Here is a 15,750-nt window from a genome sequence, read left to right on the forward strand (position 1 = left end):
TGTTTGCTTGTTTGCTGGTGGGAGGTCAGATGACAGCGACCTACAGAGATGGCTGAAGACAGAATAAAACAAGACACAGACCAGAAGAAATAAGAGGTGATCTTGGGTGTACAGTGATATGTTATGGGCAAAGCAAATGGGTTTTTCATCTTAAAGGTGATGTTGGCATCTGTACATTTCTAAAAATTGAAATGTGTGGGGTTGGGATGGGGAAGAGAAACTTGAAACTGAGGGAAGTTTGTTGTTGTTGCAGTATTTATTTCTCATAGATTTAAGTATCTAATGAGCACAAGCTATGTTTTGTTTTAAATTGTACACTCGACAAAAATAGCTGTGCAGTGCGTGCTTGCTGATACCCACCACTGGGAATAGGTTTGAATGAGTAAAACTGAGAGTTGGAGTTTTTAATTTCTTGTTGTGGGCTTAAATTTTAATTTTAATAAGTTAATTTTTACTAAACTATCTTACAAAAAGCCTGGGCAAAAAAAAAAAAGTTCTCAGGGTTGTTTTTTTTTTATTACTGATGGAAATCCAGGGAAGAAAAGGGAACACTTCCTAGTAGTTCATTTCTACAAGGATAATTAAGTCATTTCTTTGCTCTCATCATCATAATTCTCAGAAGTGTTTCAGTATAGAATTTTCTTCTACAGTATATAATATTTTAGTGATCATAGGTTATATATCCCAGGTTGGAAGGGACCCACGAGGACCATTGAGACCTGGCTCCACACTGGACCACCCAAAATACAAAGCCTCTATCTGAGAGTTACAGGCTGTTTTTAAGATAGTCTTTACGTAAGTAAATTTATGGAAATAGAAATTAAGCACACACTCTAACACCTAATAAATTCATGTAAAATGTTCATGAAATTGGTAGTGGGGAAAAAAAAAATCAGCTAATGAAATTCACCGGTGCTGCTGCTGACAGATACCACGCCAAGATGGTGCTAATGCTTTCAGACGTATGCTGAGCTATTAACCCATGCTTCTTCCTTTTTTTGCCTTTGGAATTTCACAGGAAACCCTCTGGCGTGTTACAGCAGCAGAATCTGCTTTCTTCTTTAATTAAACTTGTTGTTTGTTTGAAAACAGAGCAATTGTTACTGGGGCAACACATCTTAAATTCCTGCTCTTGCTAATAAATCAAAGGCGTGCTGTCAAATCTTCATCTCTGTCTCTGGAAGGAAGTTTCTTCTTGCAAGCAATTAGGAATTCTCAGCTGCTCTGCAGTTCAGTAGGTTTTCTCTGTCAATACAAGTTAGCAGAGGTGAGCTGAGGCCACAGCGTGGCTCTTTGCTTGCTGCAGTCGCAGCGTGTGTTGTGCCATGAGCAGCGCTGTATTCTGATCTCTCTTACGTCTAGACGGATATTCATAATGAAATAGATGTCTGGATAATGAAGTAGACTTCCACAGTCCTAATGGGATTGAAGCCTGCAAGGATGGAAAAAGAGCAACTTGCACTACACCCTCCAAGGCCCCTGGATTTCACAGGTAAGATGAGCAGGGCACTCGGGCTGGTGCTGCCTTGTAGCCTCACGTTCTCCCCGCACGCTCGGCCCCGCTTGACCTGACTTGTACTCTCCAGGCTCAGCTCTGTGCAGGCTGTGCCAGCACGATGAGGGAGGCAATGAAAATAAGCTTATGCAATCCCTGATCTAGTCCAAATTTCTCTGAAAAAAAAACCCCAACGTTTCAGAATCTGATTTCAGCCTTCAAATATTGTGCGCAACTGCGATTTTCTAATGAATGATCAAGCATGTTTTTCTGGCATATTTTTATGCTGCTTAGCATGTGGAAGTCATTCTGAACCAAATGAGTGACTGTAATTCCCAAGGGTTATTCTTTTACATTTCAGGAGGTTTTCTTGAAATAATAATCAGATTGGAAGATACTCATGTGATTGCCAGCAGAAGTAAGAAGCAATGGTAACCAAGAGCACAGACAACTGCTTTGTGTTCTGAGCAGAGTTTGACAGCTAATGAACATATGACGATGTCAGAAACAAGTTACTGGACATCTGTTGTCCTTGAGAGTCTTGTGGCTAGAGTATGATAAAAGTGCTAAGAACAGAATTCTGGTGAGACAACAGAAGTCATGGGACTTCATAGAATCCATAAGGTTGGAACTACCATCGTGTTCATCTTACTCCAATCACCAACCATGCCTTTGGCTAACCTAGACCACATCCATCAGTGCCACATCTCCATGGTTCTTAAACACCTCCAGGGATGGTGACTCCACCACCTCCGTGGGCAATGTGCCAATGCCCTGCCACTCTTTCTGAGAAGGCATTTTTCCTAACGTCCAACATGTGTAAAATTGTGTTAAATTATGTATGAAGTGTCGTTATATATTGCTCATCTTTCATGATATCCTGAGAGGGTTAGGAGCTGGGAAAACTTTAAAGGAATTACAGAGAACTAAGCATTTCCCTCATGTTTTCTGAGGAGGTGCATATTATTTTCGCTGAATCTTCCTGAGCAGAGCCTGAGCACACGGGGTGTAATTCTGCATTTGCTGAATGCGCCCTCCAAGTCAAAAGGCCTTCAAGAAACTCCACAGTTAAATAATGTTTGTAGGTCTCTCCTGTGCACGGTTGCATTGCTCACAGTTGTTGCACAGTGCCCAAGCAGCTACTCTGCATGAGCATAAAAAACTTGCAAATGTATTCAGCAACCATACATTGTGCATTTTCCCTTGTAACTGATGACCTTTCATAACATACCTGTGTGTTGGGCATTCATCAGTTGTAATGTGATCTATAACTCATGTAAACGTATCTCTACAAAACCCATTAAATAATATATGGACCTATTCAAAAAAGTACGACAAAAGGAGGAGGGTATGCATTAGGCCTCTTCCTTTGTTTTGATAAAGGTAAAATTCCCATTTTCAATATTTCAATTTTTAAATTAGTTTTTACATGGAGAATATTTAATGTTCGATTTGCCAAAAATTACATTTTCAATGTTGCATTTTATTGAAGAAAAATGATAAGACGTATATGAATATAGCTTAAAAAAAAAATTAGAATAGAAAATAAACAGAAAAGAGAGCAGAAATTTCGGATGTCTCAGGTTAAAAAACAAAATCAGAAATTACTATTGTGCTTTTTCCCTGATCAGCAAACCCATGTAAGGGAATAAGCATTGTGCATTGCCTGCAGCGTTTACCATAGGCATGTGCACAAGGACAGGAACCTTTTGAAATCTTCGGTGTTACTAACAGCGTTTTAGGCAATAGAACTGTTTACACTAACTGAAATATGCACTATGATTAATAGGGCATACAGTGACAAGAATTTTCTGATAAGATACGTTGCTAAAAAATCATACAGCGTAATATTTACATCTTGGGATGCTTTTAGAGGCAAGAAAATATGTCATCTTGGACAGGTAGGCACGAAAACCACGCATTCGGCTTTAGGAAAGAATGCAGAAAAGAAATGTAGGAATTTGCATTAGCTGTGCTTTAATCCTTTACTCTGAATCTCTTTGCTCTTCGGTATGCGCATAGAATAACTTTTATGGGACTTTCTGGCCTGCCTTTTTAAAAATTGTGTGTGTATTATTATGGTGTACTTGTACAATAAACTGAATCACATGTATTTTGGTTTTAGCAACGTGTAATTAGTTGAAAGAAAGAATACTCGTGTAAAATCCTATAACAACATTCTTGGCACAGTGTCAGTTCGGTAAGTTATTAAAAGTAGGAATGCTTTTAGGACATTCCAAGGAGGAAAAAAAAGACCTGTAGGGAAGTCCTCAAGTTCAAACTCTGTATCTTTGTAAGTTCAGAAACATGCTTAATAGCGCATGAGAGGAGGATGTGGACAGACTAAGCAGGGAAAACAGCAAACATTCACTAATGCTTAGGAGGAAATACACATCGTGGAATGATCGGAACCGTGGCAGAACAAAGTGCTGACTTCAGGTCATCTCCAGCTGGACGGATGATCTAGCTGCCGTCATGGTAAGTGCAGTAGTCTTCATTTTAACAGCCTTTCTGCTTTTACAGTGAAATGTGAGGGTCTTTTTTTCCTGAAAACTGGCTGTATTTAATACCGTTAATTTAAAGGCCTTATTTCTCTCATTATTTTAGTTTATATTATAGTTTATATATATAGTTTAATTTTATAGGGATCTCAGGCCGCATTAGTAACCGTATAAATGGCTGATCGGGTGTAAGTACACTGCCTCCATCTGATCTCATAGCATTTATCACCTGTTCTGATAAAAAATATTTGATAATCATCAATAAATTTTGGATAGTATGTCAATAAAGCACCTTCCTGTATCTGTACCTTGACAGACCTAGCGGTAAGCACTGCATTGGGTCAAGCCTTGCCATTTTTAACTTTGAAGGCAGTTCACAAATCGGTTTAAGATTGAGGGCGTTTTACAGTAGCTGTTGTTTACAGACAGACAATTTATGTTGCTTGTCCAAACTCACGTGCAATAACACCCTTTCCTCCTGTCAGAAAAATGCAGCTTGTGTACTTCTTGCATAATATAGCTTTGTAGAAATTAACCTATAACTGCCACTGCAAACTACTGGTCCTACAAAAACCACCATGACGTTGCAGGGTTGTTTTATTTTGGCTGCTACTAGTAAAAACTGGGGAAGTTCCAATTTTTTTCAGTGGTTGAAAGATTCAGTCTCTTCTCAGTGGACAGGGTAGCAGCTGTTATCTCACCTGATGGGGTTTCTGCTCTATGGTTTTCCTATCAAACTCTGTGATTTTGGGCCCCAACTCACAAACTTCTCTAGTGATATTCTTGTGTGAGCAACTGTGTTGATGTGTTTCATCCTGTCGTTGAGAGGAAGGGAACAAGAGTATTGTCTGCCTGTTTCTGGGCCTGATATGTTCTACATATGTTCTACATGAGTTCTGATGTATGCTACTTTCCATGGTCATTTAGTAAAATAATAAGAACTTTGTTTCCCTCACGTGGAATTCTTATTAATGCAAGTTAAATGACGTATCAATGCTGTTATTTTTGGAGGTGAAATGTGGCCCAGCTGAAGTAGTGGCCATCTCAAAGAAACCTTCACTGTACTGCCGAAGTATTTTAGTAGTTTGGAGGGGAAAAGAAACAAATAGTAATAATTTTTCTGGTTCTTATAGTTGTGTTTAGAGATTTCTTGTCCAACTGACAGAACATGAAGGGCTACAAGGTGTAGCCAAACAGAAATAGGGTTCACAGTTCACAGGTGGCCAAACAGAAATGGGGTTCTACTGTCTTCCTTAAGGATAAGGTAGGAATATTAGATATACTAGGGGGAAGCAGATACCAGATGGAAATTAAAGTGTGCAGCAGAGATTCCTGCTGTTGTAAAAGTTGCCCTGAATCCCAGGAGGAAAAGACTTTCTTGACAACACACTTAGTGCTCCTTTTACCACTGTAATCTCTTCACTCATGCTCAATCTTAGGATGCGTTCCAGAACAGCAAATGTATAAATCCTGTGTTTTAAGTAGTCTGTTATCTGTAAACAGTGCTGACTATAGTGGACAGAGATCTGAATTAGCTTTAAACAAACTGTGCTGGGCACCCTCACATTTGGATACTCATCACAATTCGTCTTGCTCTGCTTAGGTGCCATAGGCTGCCATTTAAAAAATAATTCTTTAGGTTGATGTCTTACAATAAGTAGGCACAAGATGTATTGCTTTTGAGAGGAACAACTAAAATTAGTATACTGTTAAATTGATAATTAGGATAGAAAAATGAGATGCATCTCAGCTGAAGAAAACTCTTTTTTTCCTTACAATGCTTTTTTTTTTTTAGTGCTGGGAAAGATATACTTGGCTTTGGTTTGGACAAGAGAAATAAATTCAATCTTACTAACATGCATGAGACAGGTAGGATATGCCTTGTTACCCTGAAATTTATCATGCATCTCACTGAAATGGTTTGATCTGTGTCTCAAGCTGTGTGTGTAGAAGTATGATGCACGAGAGCATCTCATTTCTAGTATTCTAATTAATAATTAAGTAACTTGCTGAAGGACTGATCCGGTATATTGCGTGTTTGCTGTTAAGTCAGATTCAGTGGCTAAATAAAGACTCATCCTTACTTGAAGGAAAGCAGCTCCTTCATTTACAAGCTGTGTTTCCCAAATGCTGGAACGTTTTATCTGTTGTCAGTAAATGACCATAGGAAGGACAGTTGCAGCATTTTAAATTGTTTTCTTTCCAGCAGAACAGCCAGCAGAAATTACAAATAAACAAACAACAGCAAAAAAAAAAAAAAAAAAAAAAAAAAGTCTTGAGTGACTCAACAGCCTCCAGTTGTTGAGAACTTGCCCTATTAGAATGAACCCACTCGTTATCCTGGGGGTGCTGGGTAAAGGATTAAAAGCAATGGTGTTACTCACAACCTACTGGCCAATAATCCATCTCACACTTGTGTGTTGTGGAATTGCATTCATATATAAACTACCTAAGGGCACTGATGGAGACACCTATGTTTTACCTACTTGCAATGTGGTATGATTTGAATTTTGACATTTACATCCCAGAAGGAATGAGAACTTGCCCTATTACCTACGTGACCATGGAGAAGACATGGGGAAGTGGCACGGTCAACCTACTCCTGTACTACGAGCCCGGGTGAAAGAATTACAAGGCAGATCTACCACCAGTGCAGTTGCTCCAGTTACCACAGGTAATGAATAGAGGGGCCCTGCCCTCAGTCAGGGGGGGAAAGGGATAATAGAGTATATTGGACTGTGTGGATTCGATGGCCTGGCACATCAGAACCACTGAAATATAAGGCCCTGGTGGACACTGGTGTTCTGTTGTCAGCACCTCTGTATTTATAGTGGTTGGCAGGGATGTGACTTGTGATATCGTAAGGAGACGGTGATGAGACCCAACAAGTGTTCCATGACAGCCAAAACAGGGCTGAGTTGGGTAGGAGAGGCCATGGCCTGAGAGTTCAAGAGTTAACGCTCCAGTTCCAGAGGGCTATAAGGACTGTGAAGGGTCTTGAGGGCAAGACACTGGAGGAATGTCTGAGAGCTCCAAGTTTGTTGCTCCCAGAGCAAAGTAGGCTGTGAGGAGCCCTCAAGGCAGCTGCAGCTCCTCACAGGGAGCAGAAAGCAGTGCTGAGCTCTGCTCTCTGGTAGCAGCTACAGGACCCTAGGGAACAGAGTTGTATCAGGGGAGGGTCATGGAAAGGTTCTGCACTAAAGGGCAGTGGGCATAGCCCCAAGCTGCTGCAGCTGAACAACCATTTGCATTGGAGTGGTCCCTTGTGGAGTCAGAGGTTGGACTTGATCATCCTTGTGAGTTCCTCCCACCTCGGGATATTCTATGATTCTACAGTTTCAATATTTGTCTTGTTATGTAATTAATATTCTGTGCCGAGGTTGGTATTTTGGCTGCACCCTACAAAATGCCTCACACAACCTGAGAACTCAAAATACATCTTTTCAGGTGCTTTTTCAAATTCCTATTTATCTTGAAGACAATGTAAAACACTTCAATTTTGAGAGCCTTTACCGTAAATGTATTGTACCAGTCCAATCATTTGCAGATAGCTTTGGAAGCACTATGGCAAGCACACTGGCCACCAACATAGCCACATAACTATTTATATGCTATGATACTTGGAAACCCTTCTCACAAAACAGAAGTCCATGCTGCAGGGCACCATAGAGAGGAAGGCTATTTTTATCCTTAAAAGCTTACATTCACTATAAGGCAGAAAAAGTAAAGGAATACTGACATATGGACAAAGATATAAGGAAACTAAGACAATATCTTCACAACAACAGACTATGCTTTGGAACACCAGCAGTTCATCTCAGCTTCATGTGATTATCACCTTGACTAACCAGCTCCACCCAATAAGAAGGGAACATTTATGCTCTGAATCAACAACACCCAACAGTGGCAACAGACCTTCAGGAGGTAAAAGACTGTCTTCAAACCAATGACTCAAGCAAGTCACAAAAGATCAATGTGAGATTGTCAGCAGTAACTTATGTTTCCTTCTGTTACTTTGGAAGGCCATACTCATACTCTTTCTGCTGAAAATGAATCTTTCATTTGACATGAATGAAAATGCAATTCTTACAAGAAGAAGGGAATAAATAGTCTCATTCATTCATCTTCACCACCATCTTGATCACTTATTTATAGACATTTAAAAGGAAAAACTTCCAGAATGGCTATAAATCAAATACTACTCCTAGAAATTACTTTATCTACAATCCTGTCCACGCTAGGCAACCATATTTAATGCAAATAGTATACATCAATACCTTCTGTTTGTGCTGGAGCACTATTAAAATAGTTTCCTAGAGGCCTGCACCTTGTAAGAACCCGTGTTAGAAAATCCTCATGAAAACAATTAAATTTCAAAGTTTCATAGATCTTAATGCCAGTGAAGTTATATTTTCTTTTTTATCACTATATAACACAAAAGAGACCAGCAAAAAGACAAGTGACTGATGCAAAGGGGGAAAAAAAAGAAAAAGTAGAGTGAAAATAAGGAAAAATATACTTGGGGATGCCTGAAGACATTCGTTTTGAAAAGGTATGGCTTGGTTCTTTCACTGTTTTTGAAACTCAAGAGAAGAAAGAAAGAAGGAAAGAGAGAAGGACCTGGGGGTCCTGATGGATGAAAAACATAACATGAGCCAGTAGGGTGCTCTCACAGCTTGGAAAGCAAATGGTATCCTGGGCTCTATCAGAAGAGGGGTGGCCAGCAGGGACAGGAGGTGATTGTTCCCCTCTACTCTGCTCTTGTGAGGCGCCATCTGGAGTACTGTGTCCAGGCCTGGAGCCCCCAGTACAAGAAAGACAGGGAGCTGTTGGAGAGTCAATGCAGTAGACTTAAAGGGGGAAATTACTTGCATGTGGATTTATTGCAACAGACTTTTCATTGAGGAAAAAAAGGAGATCAGTAAAAGCTAATTTGTACAATGTGTTTTCAAGAAAGGACTACCAATGGGACTTTGTAGAAATAGGTTCTAGAAATAATAAGAGGAGACTCGAAGATGAGCAGAACTGTTATTGCTTATAACCCTGACAGATTCCAGAGATGTCAATCAAATATTCAGTGGGAGGGCACTAACACCTTGCTCTCAGCTGTGACTCACTCTGGAAGTAACATTTATGTTCTTAGCAACCTCATTCACTAGAAAGTTATCTTTCTAACTGGATTTTCTATATACTGGCAATTCATTGTCTTGGGACACCAGAAGAGATAAAGGCCCCCCCCTCGTTATTTTATTTAATAACGGGGAACATAACTGCATTAAAAACGAGTAAAGGAAACCTTTGCGTACACAGGAGAGAAGGTAGAAAAAACAAGAATTTATGCTTCCTGTTCTCAAAAACAATTTCAAAAGAAACAAACAGCCATTTCAACACCAACTGTAACACGCAAAGAAGAGCAGTCTCAATTGTAGTTTAAAATTTCACCAATGATGCTTTCTCTAACAAAACTTGGTTAACACACCACATCTTTCAACACGCTTACTTTCAAAACTTCAGTCTTCATAAAGTGCTGTAAATGCATGATTTACTATAGTTTATACACCCTGTAAATGCTTCTGCTCAAGATGATGCTCACTCTTATGTCTGACATTAATGGTTCACCACTAGTACAGGAATCTCTACAAGACACATGGATCTGAAGAAAAATCCCCCTCCACTAACACGCTGCTTTACAATCATAAGTATTTGAATCCTTAAAAAGCCTTCAGAGACCAAAGTTACTTCCCACAGTTTAGAATCAAGAATAGATCCTTTCGCAAGTTCTGGCCAAAAAGGTTTTACATGTTGCATAATCAAAGAATATACAGGCGTTATAGCTAAGAAACATACCAGAGAGTTCGGCTAAACAGATTACTACACCAAAAAATGATAGAAGACTTACCCTTATCCGGGGCTTGCTAGACAACTCCAAAAGGAGGGATCTCCAGAAAGAGATCCTTCCCCACTTGTAGCCAGCTCTTAAATGGGGTTTAGGAGAGGTGCAGCCAGGCTCCACCCCTTCCAGCAGCACAGCTGAATTGCCTTCCCCTGTGCTCCTGTGGCTGACTCATTGCTCCATCAGGTGATCAATCAGAGGTTCAGGCCGTGATTCAGCAGTTCCCATATATGTATCAATGACCAAAGTTTAATAAACAGTCCCCCACATCAGCCCGAATTCTTAATTAAGTAGAAACTTACACAACTGAAAAAAACCCTTTACATACAGTCTCACAATTTATATATTCACCTCCTGTGCGCAAATGTCATGATAGTTCTGAAATGCGAATGAAACCTGAACTTTAAGTTCGGCATGTAATTCATCATTTGGGTATTTTCAACAAAAAAAGTGTGCTACAATAATTACGGCTACTCTGATTCTCACTGGCTTTCAAGAAATTTAAAATATACGGTGACTTCCAAACTAAGGAAGTTCTTACAAGGCAACGCAATAAAACTAGACTACATCACTTTGATCCTCCAAATCCATCTCAAACTTGCCACATCCCTTTGCACTGTCAGTTGACAGCATTTCAAGTATATATAAGTAGCTGCACATCTTGAACATAGTACTTCATATACAATTTCATTGTTTTAGTTAAAACTTATCATTGATCGACAAATATAGTAAGCCTGTATGAAGCTAACATAAAAAGCACTCAGTTTGCAGACAAAAGCATCTGACAGGTGAAAACCACTTAACCACTGCATATGAAATTCCTTCAACTTAATATCATATGTAAGATCTCCCAGATGCAAACAATTTTACCACTTAAGTTTTGTAAAGAGAGCGTGAAACAGTATACCTAAACTGCATATAACACATGTAGTGCAGACATACCAATGCTACAGCATAGACAGATGTGAGCAAATCCAGATTACCAGAAGGAATCTTTTCACAGTACCTTGGCCAAACCAGGCAGCTTTGCAATACTTGTCCGCCATTGATACAAAACCGTTTCTACATGTTGCCATTTGTAACTACAGCACCTCCACACCACTCCATGCAGTATAAGCACATCCTAAGGAAACACCGGACCTCAAAACCACTGAAACAGTGACAATGACAACGAGGAGGTTTTGACTGAATATAAAAAACAATTTCTTTAGATGTCGGTCAAGCACTGGAACAGGCTGCCCAGACACATGGTAGAATCCCCAGCCAGTGTATTTGGCACACACGGACATGACACTAAGGGGCACAGTTCAGTGATTGGACTCAGTAGGTCAGGCTAACAGCTGGATTTGATGATCATGAAGATTTTTTTCTAACACAGTTGATTCTACAATGATTTTTTACCCTACTAGCTCTTACACAAAACAAAGAGAGCTCTTCACAAATTGATGACATAACCACACATAACTCCCTGCTACTGTTAGTAATTAACACTACTTAACACCCTACAAATGCACAAGAGCAGTCTAGAAAAACAAGCACAAAAGCAAGAGATTGCTTCAATGCTACAGTTTTAACCAACAGATTACTCAGGATTTGTTAAGGTCAGACACATAGATAGGAGATTTCTACTATCTTAAATATAAAACCTTAATTTGGATGGCAAAATAATTTAGAAGTTTTAAAAGGTGGAATAGTCTCAAAGAACAGCCCTTATTTCTCTAAAGGAGAGTTATCACCACACTGCACAAACTTTTCTGCTGGATAGATAGTAAATCATAGGTGTCAACCAATTACTTAACTCACCTGGCCTGACTGAGGGGATAAAAAATTAATGACCTCCTCCACCATCACTGGTATGTGCAATCTTCCAAAGGTTTTGTTTTCTGTACTGTGAAGCAACTCTTTAGTTTCACTTTCCTGTGTAGTTTGCTCCGTTAAATCATATTCAGAAAGCTGTTTTACTGAAGAGTAGATCCTTCTGGCCAAAACAGCTAACTTGTCTGGATTCAGCTTTAAGTTGCACAGAAGCAGACACTTGTTAACTTGGCACAGACTCTGATATAGCATTTTGGAGTTGATCATCCTAGAAAAAACAGATGTTGGGAATTACTTTGATAACTATTTAAAACATTAAGTGTTAAAAAAAAAACAAAACATACACACACACAAAGCGCAAATGCTGTAAGTACATTTCACAAGATAGGAGGCTTTACAGAAATGCCATCTCAGCAAAAACGCTCTGATAATTTAGCTTCTTTTCAGCAATTTGAAGGCCATCTAACAATCAATCACATCTAAGTAAATAGAGCTTTATTTTCACAAGCAATACCTTCATTTCCTTTACATCACTAGGACTCTATCAATGTTCAAACATCTTGAGAGAAGCCCCTATTAAATTGCTCTGGTTGAGCACAACCAGAACAGTAGCTCAGCTTTCATTTTGTTCTCCTACGTCCTGCCACGCACAATGAGGCACTTGCTCTGAACGGCAGCACTTGGGTTGCCAAGTTTCCTGTATTTCTAGCTGAAATGGGAAAAGACAAATTGTGCCACTGGGTTTTTAACACGGTTATGATTAGTGTTACAACCTACATGTGCGTTAAAATTACAACAGAATAATTCAAAGCAGATTAAAAAAAAAAAAAGCTGAAGAAAGCTGAAGGTTAACATAAGTAAGATGTTATTTGCATTTTTATGAGCTCACACCTGTTGCTGTGTCATATTTCACACTCTCTCTTGCCACACAAAAAGAATGCATACTTTAGCCAAAGGCCCTTTGAATAAAGGCTATCCTACTTTTATTGCATCGCATTTGTAAGCATGTATCATCTTCTAACCTTCAACAGAGGACCTCAAGTCCTTTTGCAAGTCCTTTGGGGGGTTGGACTTGATGATTCCTGGAGGTCCCCTGCCAACTCCTACAATTCTGCGATTCCGCAACAAACCCCAACACCTCTATAGAAGCTAACACAGGGGTGGGGAGAAGATCAGTGATAATCTAACTCACACTGCCTTGCTCTACGACCCCGGGAAGCATCTTCCTTACCCAGAGCACGGCTCACAATCACTCATCTATGAACTGAGGAAACTTTTTGTGTGCTTTCAGTCGCAGGATACAGCAGAAGGCTACAAAAACGATTAAGGGCCTGCGGCATCGCTCTTACGTGGAAAGAGCTGGGGCTGTTGAGCCTAGAGAAAACCGAAGAAGGATCTTATATCGAGCAGGCCTAGAGGTCCGCGGCTCTCCCCTCACGCAGCTCCCGCCCACCAGCCCCGCACAGCACGCAGAGCTACAGAAACCACCCTCGCCACGCGCTTACCCGCTCGCGCCGTCGCTTTGACGACGTCACGGCGGCGGCGGCCAATGAGGAGGCGAAGGGGGGGCGGCCGCTGGCGTTTGAATTCGGCGGCCGGGCTGGGCGGTGGTTGGCTCGGCTGCGGCGCTGAGGTGAGTGGCCGCCCCAGCGGCATGGCGGGCGGGGCTCGGGGGCTTACCGTGCGGTTTTGTCCGCGATCTGTGTATGTTGTCGGCCCTGGGATATCTTTTTTCTTTCTGAGGTGAAGAGCGAGGCCTGGAAGGGCGGTCCTTCGTTAGTATCTGAGCGTTGTGGGGCCTATAATCAAAAGGCCCCTGAACCCTCCTGCAGGACGAGAGAGCTGCCTGCTGCTGTGTGAGTACTCTGAAGTAAAGGAGAGCTGCAGGTGGAACGGTAGCTGTAGTCGGAGGAATCAGACTTTGGCTTTCCCAAGGCAGGCCTGCTTAGCTGTGTACTGTTAAGTCGTGTTTTCAGGCCAGTTAACAGTGCTTCTCAGAGCTTTGTGATGGTTCCTACAGCTGACTGAGTGTAGGGCAGGGCTAGCACAGGTGTGTAGTTTGACTTAAACTGCAAACTGATGGCTGTGGGGTGACCTCATTGCAGCCTTTCAGTATTTAAAGGAAGCCTACAAACAGGAGGGGACTCAACTCTTTGAAGGGGCTGATAACTTCAGGACAAGGGGAAATGGTTTGAAGTTGAGGGAGGGAAGATTTAGGTTGGGTGTCAGGGGGAAATTCATTACTATGAGAATGGTGAGGTATTGGAACAGCTGCCTAGAGAGGCTATGGATGCCCCATCCATTCCTGGCAGTATTCAGGACTGTGCTGGATGGGGTCCTGGGCAGCCTGGTCTGCTATGAAATGTGGAGGTTGGTGGCCCTGCGTGTGGCAGGGGGTGGGAGATTCATGATCCTTGAGGTCCCTTCCAACCCGGGCCGTTCTGTGATGATTCTAATGAGGAAATTATGTTTCAAGTTTAAGGCCTTTTGCTTCTATTGTTGATTGCAGGGAAGATTCAGCTGCTTGGTCTGAAGGAGCCCTGGAAGCAGAGAAGAGAGAGCATGTCTGCTGCTAAAGAAGATGATGTCTGTAGCCACGTGAAAGTGGTTGTCCGCGTCCGTCCAGAAACTCAAAAGGAAAAAGATGGCAACTTTGCTAAAGTTGTTCATGTTGTTGACCAGCATATATTGGTGTTTGATCCAAAGGAAGAAGAATTTAGCTTTTTTCATGGAAAGAAACTGACCCACAGGGATATTAATAAAAGAACAAAGAAAGACCTTAAATTTGTTTTTGATGCTGTTTTTGCTGAAAATTCAACCCAGTTGGAAGTTTTTGAGCATACAACCAAAGGTGTACTTGATGGCTTCTTAAATGGATATAATTGCACAGGTATCTTTGCTATGTGCCTCTTTTCATTCACTAAATTCTTTGGAGGATCTACACTTGTATCTGAATGCTGCAGAGGCCTTAGGGATCTATGTTTGAATAACTACTTGTAATTTATAGTTATGACCATCTTGTTGTATGTGGAAGGTAGACTAGCTACGTTATGTGTTGAAGAAGACTTTGTGATAGGGTTGTAACAAGCTTCAGAATTTGATCTGAAATACATGTGCTTATGAAGAGTATTCAAGGAAGAGTTATTCAGCCAGAGGTAGTTTCATTGAGTGTATTAATCTATTTTGTCAACTTAAGCTTTCAAAAGTTTGTTTTTAACTGTCAAATATACCACTGAGGTAATGCCTTATGTATCTGCAATGAGTTGATAGTCCAGGGTTAGGAGAGTAAAGAAATATCTTTTACTTCAACTGCTTGTGAATTAACTTGGAATTAAAAACTTGAAAATATGTGACTCTTGAGATAGCTTTCTGATTTCTGTTGTAGAAAGAGAATAATAGGTGAGAAAGTTAAATAGTTTGTGAAAACAGTGGTATCATATGATGGGGGATGTGAATGTCCATTTGAAGTTTGTTCTTGTTTGGCCTACTGATACCAAGTGTATGTTTTCTGGTTTTTTTTTCCTCTTAATGTAGTGCTAGCATATGGTGCAACAGGAGCTGGAAAGACTCATACAATGTTAGGCTCCCCTGAAGATCCTGGAGTGATGTATTTAACCATGATGGCACTTTATAATTGCATGGATCAAATAAAAGAAGAAAAAATATGCAATGTTGCTGTGTCTTATTTAGAGGTAAGTTAGCTCCTGGATTTAGTATGCTGCTTTTAAGAAGGCATAATTTTATAAGTCAAGTTAAACTTTTTATTTCCTCTGTCATCATACTCATTATGAACTATTCTGGGGCTTTAGAAATGTATCCTTGATGGGACTGTAACTGAATAGTGCTCAAATTTGATGTTACTAATAGATATCTGTTACTGTCTTGTATCTTCCAAAAAAGGCCAATCTCTTCTAACACATTCATTTCTCATTCTAGTAATACCTGTCCTCCAAATTAGTTAAGTTCCTTGCTCCTTAGTTAAGTTCCTTCTATCTGTTAATGGGTACAGGAAGATACTTTGTCAGGGATGTCAGCAGTAATTTCCT

At 40.5% G+C, this 15,750-nt stretch overlaps 1 protein-coding gene and 2 long non-coding RNA genes across 9 annotated transcripts in view; 1 reads left to right on the forward strand and 2 right to left on the reverse strand.

The window, feature by feature from the left end:
• The window catches only part of LOC125686454 (uncharacterized), a 67,676-nt gene extending 55,998 nt beyond the window's left edge, over positions 1-11,678 (reverse strand). For both annotated transcript variants that reach the window (XR_007373795.1, XR_007373797.1), the window contains exon 1: positions 9,896-11,678. This is a non-coding gene — a long non-coding RNA (uncharacterized LOC125686454). The remainder of the gene's footprint in view (positions 1-9,895) is intronic.
• LOC125686458 (uncharacterized) overlaps positions 1-13,041 on the reverse strand; it is a 78,404-nt gene extending 65,363 nt beyond the window's left edge. The window contains exons 1-2 of the long non-coding RNA XR_007373802.1: positions 12,936-13,041; positions 11,693-11,972 (exon numbers count right to left, since the gene is read on the reverse strand). This is a non-coding gene — a long non-coding RNA (uncharacterized LOC125686458). The remainder of the gene's footprint in view (positions 1-11,692; positions 11,973-12,935) is intronic.
• The window catches only part of LOC125686410 (kinesin-like protein KIF18A), a 99,271-nt gene that overhangs the window by 47,188 nt on the left and 36,333 nt on the right, over positions 1-15,750 (forward strand). For 2 of the 6 annotated variants that reach the window (XM_048930365.1, XM_048930363.1), the window contains exons 2-3: positions 14,214-14,594; positions 15,239-15,396. The exons of 1 other annotated variant lie outside the window; for it this stretch is intronic. In XM_048930365.1, the coding sequence (XP_048786322.1) occupies positions 14,267-14,594; positions 15,239-15,396 (486 nt within the window). In that variant the 5' untranslated portion in view covers positions 14,214-14,266. Of the gene's footprint in view, positions 1-13,229; positions 13,338-13,358; positions 13,561-14,046; positions 14,075-14,213; positions 14,595-15,238; positions 15,397-15,750 lie in introns of those variants that run through there. 3 more of the 6 variants (XM_048930362.1, XM_048930361.1, XM_048930359.1) reach the window with 3 other exon arrangements.

The sequence above is a fragment of the Lagopus muta genome, chromosome W, assembly GCF_023343835.1.
Source record: "Lagopus muta isolate bLagMut1 chromosome W, bLagMut1 primary, whole genome shotgun sequence".
In the NCBI taxonomy this organism is placed as follows: Eukaryota; Metazoa; Chordata; class Aves; order Galliformes; family Phasianidae; genus Lagopus; species Lagopus muta.